This window comes from Monopterus albus, unplaced genomic scaffold, assembly GCF_001952655.1.
Source record: "Monopterus albus unplaced genomic scaffold, M_albus_1.0 scaffold27.1, whole genome shotgun sequence".
Taxonomy (NCBI): Eukaryota; Metazoa; Chordata; class Actinopteri; order Synbranchiformes; family Synbranchidae; genus Monopterus; species Monopterus albus.
Genome location: NW_018127907.1, coordinates 2,189,469 through 2,203,911, shown reverse-complemented (window position 1 = coordinate 2,203,911; position 14,443 = coordinate 2,189,469). Strand labels below are relative to the sequence as shown.

The following is a 14,443-nucleotide window of genomic DNA, read 5'->3' as shown; positions in this document are numbered from 1 at the left end:
TGTACTCAGGAGATGGCACAGTTTAATTTAGCCTGGAAACCTGAACCTTGGGCTCCTCTGTCAGCTCCTCTGGGCCTAGGGCAGAGCACCAGCAGGCTGCAATCTGTGGGGTCTTTTGGGTGTGAAATGAGAAAAGACTGCATATACTGTGATACCCCATATTATTACTGAACAAACTGAGACCACAATGGAGACATTTAGTAACCTAACACAGTGATGCACTCATTGGCCTACATTCCCAAGGCAATACACTGTCAAACTGCAAACTGTCACTGTCACTCAAAACTGTGCAAACCCCAGACTTTTGAATGTTTCATACCCAAAGGTTGACATAGCATGGCATATCTGTGTGTGCATGTGTGTTTAACTGCACATCTGTATTTGTGTGTGTGTGTGAGAGAGAGAAGTCTGTCGACAAATGATGAGAGAAGTGTGTTCAGTTGCTGTTACACCACTGCAAAACTTTATGAATCCGATGAAGGACTTTGCTAATCGTCTCAAAACCCCACTTATTACTCATGTAGTGAGTGTTGGCAGTTTCAAGTTTCTACGCCACTGTGAAAAGAAGAGAGTGTACGATATGTGACACTCTGCTTCTGTCTTTGTAGAGAGTAACATAACCTCTGTCGCTGCCTCCTGGAAACACCTGAAACATGGCTCAGTAAGTCGTTTTTAATTTTTCTTCAAATAACATAACTTTAAAAATTTTACATGGACAAGTCAATGTTTAAAAGGGGAAAATCACATTCTTACAGTGCAAAGGTCTTAGACAACCATTAGTTTTGTTATATATGATGACTATATTCTGTACATGTATTTATCAAAATACAGTGAGAAAATATAGGCAATATGTACACAGTATTAAAAAAACATGAAAATATCACAAAAAAATCAGCAAACAAACTGAATACTCGAGGTGTAGTATTAAAGGTGTTCTAAAAAATATGAAAAATCTGGAAAGGTCAAGAGCAAAAACAGAAATGGAAGACCAAGGAAAGTCTGTAGTTTATTTTTGTTCCCAACTGTGCAAACCCCAGACTTTTGAATGTTTCATACCCAAAGGTTGACATAGCATGGCATATCTGTGTGTGCATGTGTGTTTAAGTGCACATCTGTATTTGTGTGTGTGTGTGAGAGAGAGAAGTCTGTCGACAAATGATGAGAGAAGTGTGTTCAGTTGCTGTTACACCACTGCAAAACTTTATGAATCCGATGAAGGACTTTGCTAATCGTCTCAAAACCCCACTTATTACTCATGTAGTGAGTGTTGGCAGTTTCAAGTTTCTACGCCACTGTGAAAAGAAGAGAGTGTACGATATGTGACACTCTGCTTCTGTCTTTGTAGAGAGTAACATAACCTCTGTCGCTGCCTCCTGGAAACACCTGAAACATGGCTCAGTAAGTCTGACTGGACACACGCACACGCACACACACACACACACAGAGAAAACCAAAAAACACAGGCTGATATAATCATTTCACTGTTAATATATTGGAACTGTTGACTGTGTAGCATCCAGAGGGTGCAGAAGAAGACCAGCAGCGTGTCTCTCACCATCTCCTCCTCCTCCTCCTCCTCTCGGGAGCTCTCCTCCTGCCCCTCCAGCTACTCCTCTTCCTCCACTTTCCTCACTCAGAGACAGTCCAGCCTGGTGCAGCAGCTGTGCATCAGCCCTCAGAGGGTAATTACATCAAACTGTAAATGATCACCTCACTTGATTGACATGTTAGTGTATATTAATTCTGCATACAAACCTCTTTTTAAATGTGCAAAGGGTACTTGTTTTCCCTGTAATGTTGCAGACACACGAAACTTTCACACACAATAAGTAGAATAACTAACAAAAGAAAGTCATTTATCTGTTTTCAGATTCAAAGACCCACATACAATCAACAGTATTCAGGGAATGGAGTGGCTGCTACATTTGTTAAGGTATAATATACTGACATATTTGTACAGTACAAAACAGAATGATACTGGAGTGGAAGTTGGGAAAACTTATTATTTCTGTATGAATCTATTCTGATATCAGTCATCTCTGTTCTTCCTCTTGTCTCTGTCCTTGTCTGGTCACCTGTTACATCATCATCATCATCCTCCTACCCTAGTGTCTCCATGACGTGTCCACAGTGAAGGGGCAGTTGGTGGTCCTGGAGTGCAGACTAAGGGGAATTCCACCCCTGCAGGTCATGTGGTACAGAGAGGATGAACAAATACTGGACTCTGATGATTTTAGGATACTACGCAAGAGTAAGTGTGTGTTTGTGCGTGTGTTGGGTTCATATGACACAGGTATTTTACTTCGGAGACACAGCTGAAGAATAAGGTATCATAACGTCACTGTAAGTGAATACCTCACCCAAACTAGAATAAAGCTGTGTCCCCGTCAGTAACACCTGAGGTTTGTGACCGACTTACTATTTTAAAGGTCTACTGCTTTTTCCTCATCTGATCGGTTCAGTACCAACACATTGTCCAATTTATGGATTTAAGAATCTGAAAGAGCTTGAGCATTGTATAGGACACCTCACTAAACTTAAGTGATGTATCCATGAAAACAAAAACTCATTCATCTAATACAAAAATACACCACACCTTGAAGCTGCACATTTCAGATGTATAGCAGCTTGGATTTACAGCATCTCTCTTAATTTATAAGCACAGCAGCTAAAATGGTTTAAATGTAAAACTGTGTTTTTATTCCAGAGGATACAGATTCTTTTTCTTTTTTTGTTTTTCCAGAGGCCAGTACTGCATCAGTACCAGGTGAGTACAGAATAATGGCTTTATACTAAGTGTTCCTAATGTGGAGGTGGGCCCAAAATAAATCTGGGGAATCACAAGGCAAAATAAGAAAAGAAAGACAATCTTTGATTTAAAATTTTTAAAAATATGTAATTATATATATTTTTATGAAGTGCGAGAACCCCTTCAGGTTTTTAAAGTTTCTTCAAATAACATAACTTTAAAAATTTTACATGGACAAGTCAATGTTTAAAAGGGGAAAATCACATTCTTACAGTGCAAAGGTCTTAGACAACCATTAGTTTTGTTATATATGATGACTATATTCTGTACATGTATTTATCAAAATACAGTGAGAAAATATAGGCAATATGTACACAGTATTAAAAAAACATGAAAATATCACAAAAAAATCAGCAAACAAACTGAATACTCGAGGTGTAGTATTAAAGGTGTTCTAAAAAATATGAAAAATCTGGAAAGGTCAAGAGCAAAAACAGAAATGGAAGACCAAGGAAAGTCTGTAGTTTATTTTTGTTCCCTGAAAATCTGATGAGAAGTTTCTCAGAGTTTCTTTTTTGAGAGAGCAGAGAAAACCCAGCAAGGACCTGGCTCCGCATCTGGCAGCTTCATCTGGATGCCATGTCGATCCTTCTGCAGTCCAAAGAGGCTTGATCAGGAAGGGCCTTTGTGGAAGGACAGCAGCCAGGAAATCACTTTTACAGAAGGGGACAGGGAGAAAGTCTGAGATATGCAAAAGCTCACAAGAGCTCACTCAAGATCAGAGTGAAGATCAGTGGAAAATAGTCTTGTGGAATGATGAATCGACATTTGAAATGTTCGGGTCCAATCATCAAGAGTATGTGAAAAGAAGAGTTGGACAGAGGTCAAGGTCAAAGGTCAAAGCGTTTATTTGTCATATGCACAGTTAGGAAACACGTTTCCCTGTTCAATGAAATTCTTACTTTGCCGTCCACATGAATGCCACAAAATACAAATGAAATATAAAGTAGATAAATAAGTAACACAAAATCTAAGGCACTTTAAGCAGCAAATGCAGCAATATAATAAAAATATATAAGAATATAATAAGAGAGTGTATGCTGCAGGGGAGCAGCATGTGCAGCAGAAGTGGAAGAATGAGTGTAGCAGCCTCCAGTGAAACATGGCGGAGGGTCCGTCTTGGTTTCAAGACTTCAACAGTCTCCCCAAAAGATTTCAAGCTGTGCTATGTCCAAAGGGAGGTCACACTAAATACTGACTCTGGACTGTAGAAGTCATTTTGTTCTGAAAATGTTGTGTTTTTATGCCCGACGCATTATGTTTCACTCACTGATGAAGGCTATGCTGACATTTGTTGCAACATGGACCTTTCATTATAGACGAATTAGTCAAGTTTATGTTTTCAAATTAACGGGCTTCATTTGGCTTTCATTTTTCATTTCATTTTATTTATTTATTTCAAGCAATAGTGACATATAACAAGGCAATAAAAGCATTCAATCCCTACAAGGTATAGTCCCTTACATTAACAACATAAATCAATCCATTGCTCAAAATGAAGTGGGAAGAAGTCAAACTTATTTAAACCCACCCCGGTCAGTTACAGAAGAACATAGTGGCTGCTTCCTTAATTATTAATGCTGACCAAGCTTCCAATTTCCATATATACACATGTGAAAGAAAAACAAAAAAACAAAACAATAAATCTTGGAAACACGCCATATATTACCACTGGTATCAATAACAGTCCTGCCAACAATGGTAATCAGGACACCTACCAGGTAAAATAATACAGCCTATAAATACATCTTCAGATGATTAAGCCCCATCCTCCGTGTACTGTGACAGAACCTTCTGTTCATCAAGTGCTTTAAATTGGTGAATATTTTGACATTGTTTGTGTTCAAGTCCCAAAATATTCCATAGTTTAACCCCACATACAGACACACAGAAACTCCTCCTAGTAGTTATTACCATTGGTAATGAAAAGTTCCCATAGCCCGTCAAACTATACAATTGCTCTCGCTGCATGAATAACTTTTGTATGTTAGCAGGTAATAGGTTGTGAAATGCTTTAAATAAAAGTTGTGCCGTGTTGATTTTCACAAGGTCTTGTATTTTTAATAACTTGGATTTGAGAAAAAGTGGATTTGTGTGTTCAAGATATTCAGCCATGGACATGACTTGTTGTTCCTTTTAGTGATATTGACCAGAGATGTACTCATTTTGATTGGTTGTGGGGGGTTTCATGCATGAAGGGACAAAACAAACCCTGGTGGATCTAACTGACTTTTATTTTCCCACTGATTTTAGGAATTTAAGAATTCCCACACCTTTACTGTAGTTTGTTGCCTCTTGTGTGTGGCAAACTATCCAAAGCCTTTCTGACCCTACAAGCTAACATACATTCAAACAGAGTACGTCAGTCAGCGGGGATGAGTACTCTACTCTGCTCAGTGTGTTTTGACAATGAATGCTGTTGTGTTAACCTTTACAGAGGAGCTGTGCACTCTGGTGATCACCGAGGCCTTTCCAGAAGACTCTGGCCTGTTTAAATGTGTGGCTCTCAATGACTTCGGCACAGTCTCCTGCTCAGCCACGCTGAAGGTTTACAATGGTGACTTGTCCGTTTATAGATTACAGTAATTCATCCATTATCAAGTCAATAAAAATTGCCGGCCTGGTCTTTAGTCAGTCATCTCCTGCTGTGACCCATCTGTGCAGACCTGGAGGAGCAGCTGGAGACTGAGGCTCTTCGTCAGCATCTAGAAGTTTCTCTCAAACAGGAAGAGGAGACAGTGTCACAGCAGGGCAGAACTAGCAGTGAGGACTTTACCTCTGTGCTGCCTGACCCCTTGAGCCTCCTGCCTTGTGAGTGGCCTGACAGCACTCTGGAAGATCACATCCCTACTGCAGAGTGAGTACATGGTACAGACACATTGATCTCTTTCAGTGTCTACAGTATAAGTAACACTGACCTCAGTGTTTCTGAGTATTTTGAAACCAGAGATGTACTTCTTTGTTATGGTGCTGTCTACTGTGTCTTATTTTGAAGCAAAAAACGGTGACGCACCCTAATTTTTCTTTTACTCCTTTCTCATATGGAGAAATGGCCTCTGACCCTTGGTTCTTTTTAGTTACCTACAACACACCAAAACTGCTTCTACGATTTACAGTGATGTTCTTATTATAAATTACAAATCACTAAAAAATGACCATATGATTTAGATTTATTGACTTAATTATATTTAAAGGGGGCACACATCTGAGCGTTAGAAAGAGGCGCATTTATTAATTGATTGATTAGTTAATGCAATCATTCATTCATTTCACCTCCACGAAGGAGGAAGTAATGTTTTCACCAATGTTTATTTGTTGGTTGGTTTGTTCAAAGCATAACTGAAATAGTTAAGTGTGGATGTGGATAAAAAGTTTTTGGAAGCTAGGGTATGGTCCACCTCTGATTAGATTCTGGTTTATGTCCAGATCATCATACAGATCCAGGAATTCTTTAAAGGATTCTTCACCTTTGAGACAGAGGGCCAATTTAAATACTTTTACTTCTAATTCCATACATAATGTTTACAATGCTTGGACAAAAATTGCATAATAACATCCACATGAGGTCTACCACACACCAAAATATAATCTGGATCCAAGTAATACTGTGGATGTGGTGATCCAGAATGTTCACATTTATAGGACTCATGGAAAACTCACTACTGTGACACAAGAAATGTGGCTACAAACCTGCAAGTAATATCAAATTCTAGCTGAAACTTTGCTGATTCAGTCAACACATCTGACATATATTCAAAAGTTATTGAGTTGGATCCTGAAGAAACCACCAATAATAATATACGTGTGATTCCAAATGCCACGGCTAGTTTTCATGGTCAAGGAATAAAATTATGAGGCTCAAACTATCATGGGAATATTGCTTTTAGGTGTGATGCCATTATGGGGGACAGTGATCTGCCTTGGCGAAGGTTTGTGCTCTGAGTGAGGTATAGTTATTATTATATTGTGGGTAGTTTATTTCCATTGTAGTTCCGCGTTGTACCCAGACGGTGTCGCTGTTTCACAAAAGTTACATTTGTAGAGTAAGCCGTGTTTCATGATCACTTTTTCTTGAAATACTCGTTAGCTAAAATAAAACAAAAATAGCATATATAAGAAAGGTGTAGGCCACTCGGAGCTGTGTGCGCACTGAACCAGTGAAGGTGAACACAGACGTCGTCATGGAAACGATGCTGGGCTGGACCCGCGCGCTCCTGCCTTTCCACGTCCTCCTCGTGAGCGCGGTGGCACCTGTTGCAGTCCAGCCTCCGTCTTTACATCAGAGTTTGGGTTGTCCTTCGTGCGGAGAAAGTTAAATTTCAGTCAGCTGAGCTGACTGAGACTAATGACCGCGGTGTAGAAACGGTCACCGAGGTAAGAAAATGTCCTCTGTCTCTTCGCACATGTGTGCGGTTACGTTTTCGGGAACTTTTAACCTGATGTAGGCTATTTCTACATTGACGGTAATGTTTAAATTTGTTTACTTTTTTTGATTATATCCTGGAAACCTAATATTCTTTGTCCTCCTTAAAATGTCAACCTATGTTTGGAGCACTTGGAAAGTGGCTTTTAGTCTATTTTGGGAGTTTGTGTCATCTGGTTGGTGCTGTTTGAGACAGGACCGGGGGAATATCCGTCAGATAATTTAATTAAATTCGTCAGCGACGTTATTCCGGGTTCAAAGAGAGACTTATGGTGAAGGTTACACATTACAAATGTGCTGTATAATTTTGAGAATACTCTGTTTGAAAGTGTAGCAGACAAATCCAGTTTTTAGTTTGTTTTGATATGATGTGGCACAAAAGGCACATAACCGTATTGCTTGTCCTACACAATTCCACACACGTGGTTTATGTGACTTAACTGTGCTATCGAATTGTTTGCTATCTGGCACACAGCAGGTATTTTAGCCCAGTGGTACCTCAGAGTGGGCTATGAGCTCATCTCTAAAGTAAAATACGGGCTGTGTTGTCCTTCAGACTTAACCCTGGTGCATTCACGTACAGTCAGTATAACAGGAAACGACATCTCTAGTTAGACACTATGTTGTAAATACAACATTGTTTAACACTTTTGGATAATGCGCCACAAGTAAATTGAATAACCGGTGAGGACTGCAACACAGTATATATTCAAAAGTATACCATCATAAGTGTAGCCTAGTAAACTGTAATAAAGTACCAGAGATGCTGTGTAGTCAGAATGTAGAGTAATATTTTATCTCTTAAACTTGAGTATCTCTGGTGTTTGATACAGTTAAGTAAGTGTGACTTGATATATCAGTTAGTCTTCAGATTCAGTGAGTGTTTCATGGTGTAAAATATGTTTGGCTGAGTGTAATGTGTCTACGCCATATCTGTGTCCAGGGCCGTGATCTCATCTGTAATGTGACATGCAGACACACCAGCAGTTGTTAAGAAATGGCTTGGCAGCAGTCTGGCTTTTAAGGTTCCCTGGCCAACTTCAAGTTTGTCTGATTTATTTTATTGATTTCATTATTTGGTGAGGGACAGGAGCTGGATTATCCGTAATGTGTGAGCTTTTGTTGGTTTGGACTTTTCCCCTACAATAAAATAACAGTCTTGGGTAAGTGATGTCACCATATTCTGCTTATGGTAAAAAAAAAGTAGGTAGTAGGTTTAAAAAAAAAATAAAATAAAAACTTCCAACTCTGAAAATAGTTAGGTTTTTTTTTTCTTTTCTTTTAGACATTTTGTTTGGCATTTGGCACATCTATGAGTCATTTTGTTAAGTGTTTTTGTGTACTTTTCAGTGTAAAATCATTCTTCCTTTCATAATGAATTTACTTTACTACTGTCTTCCTACCACTGATTGGCTGTAGCCAAAACATGGTGCAGCATTCAAAATTATGCCACTGTTGAATTGAGGCTGAGTTGAAAGGTATATTCAGTTTATATTGGGTTGTTCAGCATTGGTCTAACACATTAAGTCACTTAATTTCTCCAGCTTTCACTAGAATTAATTTTCTCTGTCGTTGTTTAGATACGTAGTTGGCAAATGAATTAATACACAAATATAACTGTGGACTCAAAATAAAAAATTGTTCCAGTCCAGCCCAAAGCGTCCAGCATGAATGATGTTTATATATTATCAAATTAGCGGTTGAGCCTGCATTCTGTTAAGCACTGACAAACTTGCAGCTTAGCATGCTCCTGTGTGTGTGTGTGTGTGTGTGTGGGTGTGTGTGGGTGGGTGTGTGTACACATCTTTCTGTGGTTGTGTGGACAAATTTTAGTTCAGTATCATTGATGTGAGGACATTTTTGCTGCTTCTTACAACTTCTAAGACCTGTTTGAAAGTTGTGAATTGGTTTTAGGGCTCAGGTTAGAACTGGGTTTGGTTTAGGATATGGGTTGAGGTGAGGTATTTAGTTGTGATGGTTAAATTTAGGGTAAGGTGTTAGGAAATGCATTATGTCAATGAGTGTCCTCACAACTATACTAAGCAAACACGTGTGTGTTTTGACAGGGCAGGGTCACCAGTGGAGTGTCTGCACCTGCCATATGATGTCCGAATTCCAAGACCAATATAGCTTTGCCCACTTAATCACACAGAAATTGGCACACATGGGCCCGTGTGCTGGCACACACGTTACTTTCACATTATAGCATTTAAAGTGTAGAATTGCAGTATGCGGATCTACTCTTCAACACACTAAAGATGCACTCACTAATTCGCTCATTGCATGGTTTAGACACACACTCTGGCAGGCTAATATCCAGTCACACATACCTATACAGTACATGTGCATTATAGAATATGGCCATTTGTAGAGACACAAAACATGACCTTCATTGAGTTTTTTTTTTTTTAAAGATATGCCAGTGTTAGTTTATTTAATTGTTAGCATTAGTGATGACCATTAAAAACAAATTTCAGCACTCTGGTGTCAGTGTATGTTAGATTTACTGATAACAAAAACCCTAATCATTACTGCAGGTGTGACACCACCAGGACCCCGGTGTTCTGCATGCCAGTGCACAGAGACATTGTTACAGTTATGAACACCTGTGCCCTTTCTCCTGTGACAATGTCAAAATGTCTCACTTACATCCTGACCAGTCCATAGAACAGTGTCATTTGACTAAGCGGTATTAGCTTATATTGGTGTGTATGCTGACTTTTACATTTTAGCATGGAAATCCCATAACTATGTTTCAGGTAATGCTGGAACTATTGCTGCTATGTAGTCCACCAAAGATTAGGGACAGGTTTTATTTAATGTTCCAGTCGCATCTTTACACTTCTTTAGGAAGTTTTTGTTAAAAAAAAAAATACTCATCAAAAATATGGTTTTTGGTTGTTTTTTTTGTATCTGCCTCCAAAGAATACAGTAAAGGTCAGATTGCAACCACAAAGCAGGTCTTTGATTCCCATTGTTCTGTTGGTTAGTGTAAAAGTTTGACCCTGTTCCATGGAAGAACCAGTGGATGTAACCACTAAGTGTCCACTTGCAAAACACTTCTCTCAATATTTCTTAACTGTGAAACGTAGAATAAATTTTTTGCACATATCGGATCTCAGAGATTCAACACCTTTCAGTGTAAGTAGGGTAGACGTGATTATCCATCAGTTCAAAGTTTCAGAGTGTCGGTCAGCTGACACTGGTTGGCCAAAATTGACTTGTGGTAGGTAGGTAGGACTTTATTGATCCCACAGTGGGGAAATTCCTGTGTTCCAGCAGCAAGAGAGGGTAAGAACAAGCACCACACACATATCTTGAGAAACAAATTCCAAAGTACCTAAAACCAGACAATATAGTATTTGAGAGACAATCGGAACAAAAATGATCCTCCCACAATTAATCCCTGAGAACAAATTAAAAATACCTTAGAACAAGATATAGTATTCGAGAGAGACCAAGAAATCGGACAAGAATATTACACTCATAATTAATCCCGCAATGGGGGAAATACCTGTATTTCAGCCATGAGGATCTCTGAAAAACTACTCAAATACCTAAAACAAGACAATATAAAGCATTCGAGAGAAATCAAGAACAAGATTTTTTTACATATGTGCATATTTACAATGGATTTTTACCCCCAGGATTTGAGATTGTGCCTTCAGGAGAGAAATGTTAAAAAACTGTGTGAGAGAGCGAGCGAACAGAGAGACTGCCATTGTCGGTATGCTTCGGTGTAGCCCCGACTATTTGTGGTAGTCATGGGAACAAAATTCTTTCCTAGTAGAAACGTAGAGGACGAGCAGGAAGAAAACTACTGAGTGGGTTGAAATGGGAGCAGAACCATTCATATCTGTTACTCTCATTAGACAGTCCCATGGGTACCACAGCAGCCGCATTGGAACATATAATCTGTAGTTAAGGATATTTATAATCGTGTGCACTAGTCATCGTAATGATCTTGATGGTAAAAATCTGAGCCATTCGTAATATGTACAGGCTGGATCACAAAGTTGTCCACTGAAATTACATCACGATGCTGTGACCCGCCTCAGCTGGTTCAGCATCAGTGCTGGGTGAGTGTGGTGCCAACATGGCAACCACTGAAAAATAATGATACAATGAATATTTTCTCTTTTTTTTTTTTTTTTTTTTTTTTTTTTTTAGTTTGATCAAAAGTCCATGCATCATGTTTTTGTCCTCTTACACAATCAACTTTTCCCCAGCTGGATGTTTGCACTCCTTCACAACAACTGTTTAGCCTACAGTTTTCCGGTTTGATTTTGAAACTCGCTGGACTCTGTTTGGTGTTTAGAAATGTGGGATTATGGGCGATCAACTTTTTGCTCCCTGGGGGCTTTTTTTAAAGTGTTTGGCAACCAAACCCAGTGCATTTTTGTTGTTCAGACATGGAGCTCAGTAGCTAGCTGGCACGCTCTGTGTGAATATTCAATCAGATGTCGCCACAAAAATTGTTTAATGGCACTAATGTCTGTAAAAAGCTCAAATAGGGAATTTAAAGTTAGTAGCTCTGAGAAGGACAGTCGGGATACAACTTGGTCAGCTTCTACATTGATTTTCTTTTTTTTTTTTAAACATCAGTAATATTTCTTGGTAGAGCTGAGACTAGGTTTGTAGTGCCTGCAGATCAGGGTGTCATCATGATGGCTTCAGGAACTCTGTAGGCGGTTTTCATCACAGCTGTTTCTGCATCTCGCCCATCAGTGTCCCTGACTCCCCGTCGGATGGCCTCTCATCTTAGTACCTGTAGTTTTTATGAATATATTCATGTCTTTGCTAACACAGCTGTTTACCCATCAGTTTTCCAGAGCTTCAGCCGGCCAGTCCCTCCTGTGGAGAACCCTTCAATCAAGGTGAGGAGGAGAGTGCTCTGAGCACAGAGGACCAAAGGTCATCAGAAGTCCTGGTCCGAGCTTATACGCCCAGCCCTCCCCCTCCGCCCTCACCGCCAGCACCAGCACAAGTCAAAGAGAACGCATCCAGGCTGTTCACACCGAGCAAGCTCAGTTTCACTGTAAGAACACTTCTTTCACTGTTCTGTGATATCTGAGAAGTTTGGGGGTTTTTTGCTTGTTATTCATATTTAACTGTTTTGTACAGTTTTGATAACTTTGGAAAGTTCAATATTAATAGAAAATTAATATTTACAGGGACTGAAGGGAGAAAACACTTAATAGATACATGCTAACTCTATGCAGCCAAGACAGTGAATGTATGCAGTACACTGTATCTGTCACCTTTACCCTCTCTTGCCTGTACTTGGGCGTATGTTGAAGGTATATAGCCAAAATAATATTTTTTTTTATTTGAATCCTGGCTTTTTTTCCTTTTATTTACACTTTAAACAGCAGGAACGTAAGAAACTGTTTACAAAAACTAAGAACGCCCCTAACACTGATTGTCTTGGCCCCACTTTAAATAATCTGTTGAATCTGTTTTCTAATCTAATAACATTTGAAATTCATTAAACATGTCAGTTAGCAAATGGAAATGTGTAAAGGTTTCTGAGTGTCTCCTCTTTATTATACTTAAAAATGGTATAATTCTACATTAGTTTTGTTTTTTGTCTTCTTCTTCCTTCCAGGCCCCCCAGTCAGGAGGCAACAACATGAACCTGTCAGACCTGCCTACCTTTACTTCCAGCACTTTCCCTCCCAGTGCCTTTAACTACGAGCGACCGAGGCATTTTATTCAATCCCAGCCGGCCTTCCAGGCACCCAGCTATGAAAGTGTACTGAGGGAGGCCCAGGAGAACCAGAACAATTCCCAGCAGAAGCTCAGCAGTTCCCAGAATAGTCCAAAGTTTACAGAGACCCAGAGTCAAACTAAAACCATGTCTACACAAAGCCAGCCAGTGTCCAAGTCTTTGTCTCAGACCCAGTTACAGTTTCAGTCTCTGAGCCTCGGTCAGAACCAGACCCAAGCTAACGGCACCAAGTTCGCCTGCTCATCTGGTCTCAGCTCTCCAGTTTTCACCCCAGCCTCCTCTGCTGCGCTTCCTCTATCTTCCACTCCCCCCTCTCTCAGTCCCTCTGCCACCTCCACCACCACCTCCTCTCGTTTCCCAGAATCCTCATCCTCCCTCACCCGCACTACCATGCGTTCCACCATCACTCTCACCCCCAGGGTCCCTAGTGCCACCGGCCTTGGCAGTGCCACCCTGCCAGCCAACCAGGACACCCTGTCAGCACCTGCTGCTTACCTCTGCTCCGTGCTGCCCTCCCTGTCCTCCTCCAAACTGTCTCCGAACTCCCACACTCCACCCCTCTCTACCTCCCCCTCCCCACTCGACCCTTACAGCCCAGTCCTCCCCATAAGGGCCTCTTCCTCCCTCCCCCAGCAACCTCTCCCAGTGTCCCCTACTCTCCCTTGCTCCCCTCTTTCTCCCTCCTCTTCTTCTTCCTCCTCCCTCCCACAGCCCGACACTCCTAGCAGTCCGAACAGAGCACCGCCCACCGTGGTCTCCCTGCCTGCCAGCTACAAGGGGACATCTAACACGTGAGTCACAGTACGCATCAATTTGACATACACGTGTTCACAGAAAAGCCAAAATGTGCCACACGACCAAAGCAACATGTGTATATACTTAACATGGCATTATGAACAAGGCTATGTGGAGAAGCCTTTCCCTAAACACAGTCAGCTGAGATGTTACTAATTTATCTTTGACAGTGATTTAACATTAATTGGATCCACCATAATGGTCCACCATTACTTACCATTTGAGATTTAAAATCAACTCTACTTTCTGCACACTTGAGTTCCACCTGGTGATTGAGGAGAACTTTTATAAAGACACAAGGTCTCTGAGAAAATGTTTGCTTTTTAAAAATTATTGTGGCGGTTTCCAGATGTTTTTCCACAGGTGGACAACTACACTCTAACCATACTGTTGTTTACCCTTAAAGTATTTTTCTGAATCAACGAGGAAGCGGAGGCCGGGGGCTCGGACGTGGACTCGTCCATCACCCAAGCTGAAGTCACCGAGGTAGTTGAGAGGCTTCTCGGTGGCAAGGCACCAGGGGTGGATGAGATCCGCCCTGAGTACCTCAAGTCTCTGGATGTTGTGGGGCTGTCTTGGCTGACACGCCTCTGCAATGTCGCATGGCAGTTGGGGACAGTGCCTCTGGACTGGCAGACTGGGGTGGTGGTCCCTCTTTTCAAAAAGGGGGACCAGAGGGTGTGTT

The 14,443-nt window shown here is 40.7% G+C and overlaps 2 protein-coding genes across 3 annotated transcripts in view; both read left to right on the top strand.

Annotated features, from left to right (window-relative positions):
- Nucleotides 1–1,325: 1,325 nt before the first annotated feature.
- LOC109957500 (palladin-like) lies at nucleotides 1,326–5,670 on the top strand. The gene is made up of 7 exons (XM_020595406.1): nucleotides 1,326–1,398; nucleotides 1,514–1,682; nucleotides 1,871–1,933; nucleotides 2,110–2,251; nucleotides 2,744–2,767; nucleotides 5,247–5,366; nucleotides 5,474–5,670. The coding sequence occupies exons 1-7, from the start codon at nucleotides 1,391–1,393 to the stop codon at nucleotides 5,668–5,670; spliced, it is 723 nt and encodes a 240-aa protein (XP_020451062.1). The 5' UTR covers nucleotides 1,326–1,390.
- A 1,404-nt stretch (nucleotides 5,671–7,074) lies between these two features.
- The window catches only part of myot (myotilin), a 15,185-nt gene continuing 7,816 nt past the window's right edge, over nucleotides 7,075–14,443 (top strand). Inside the window, exons 1-3 of one of the 2 annotated variants that reach the window (XM_020595460.1) lie at nucleotides 7,075–7,183; nucleotides 12,057–12,270; nucleotides 12,841–13,754. In XM_020595460.1, the coding sequence (XP_020451116.1) occupies nucleotides 12,865–13,754 (890 nt within the window). In that variant the 5' untranslated portion in view covers nucleotides 7,075–7,183; nucleotides 12,057–12,270; nucleotides 12,841–12,864. The other variant, XM_020595461.1, reaches the window with a different exon arrangement.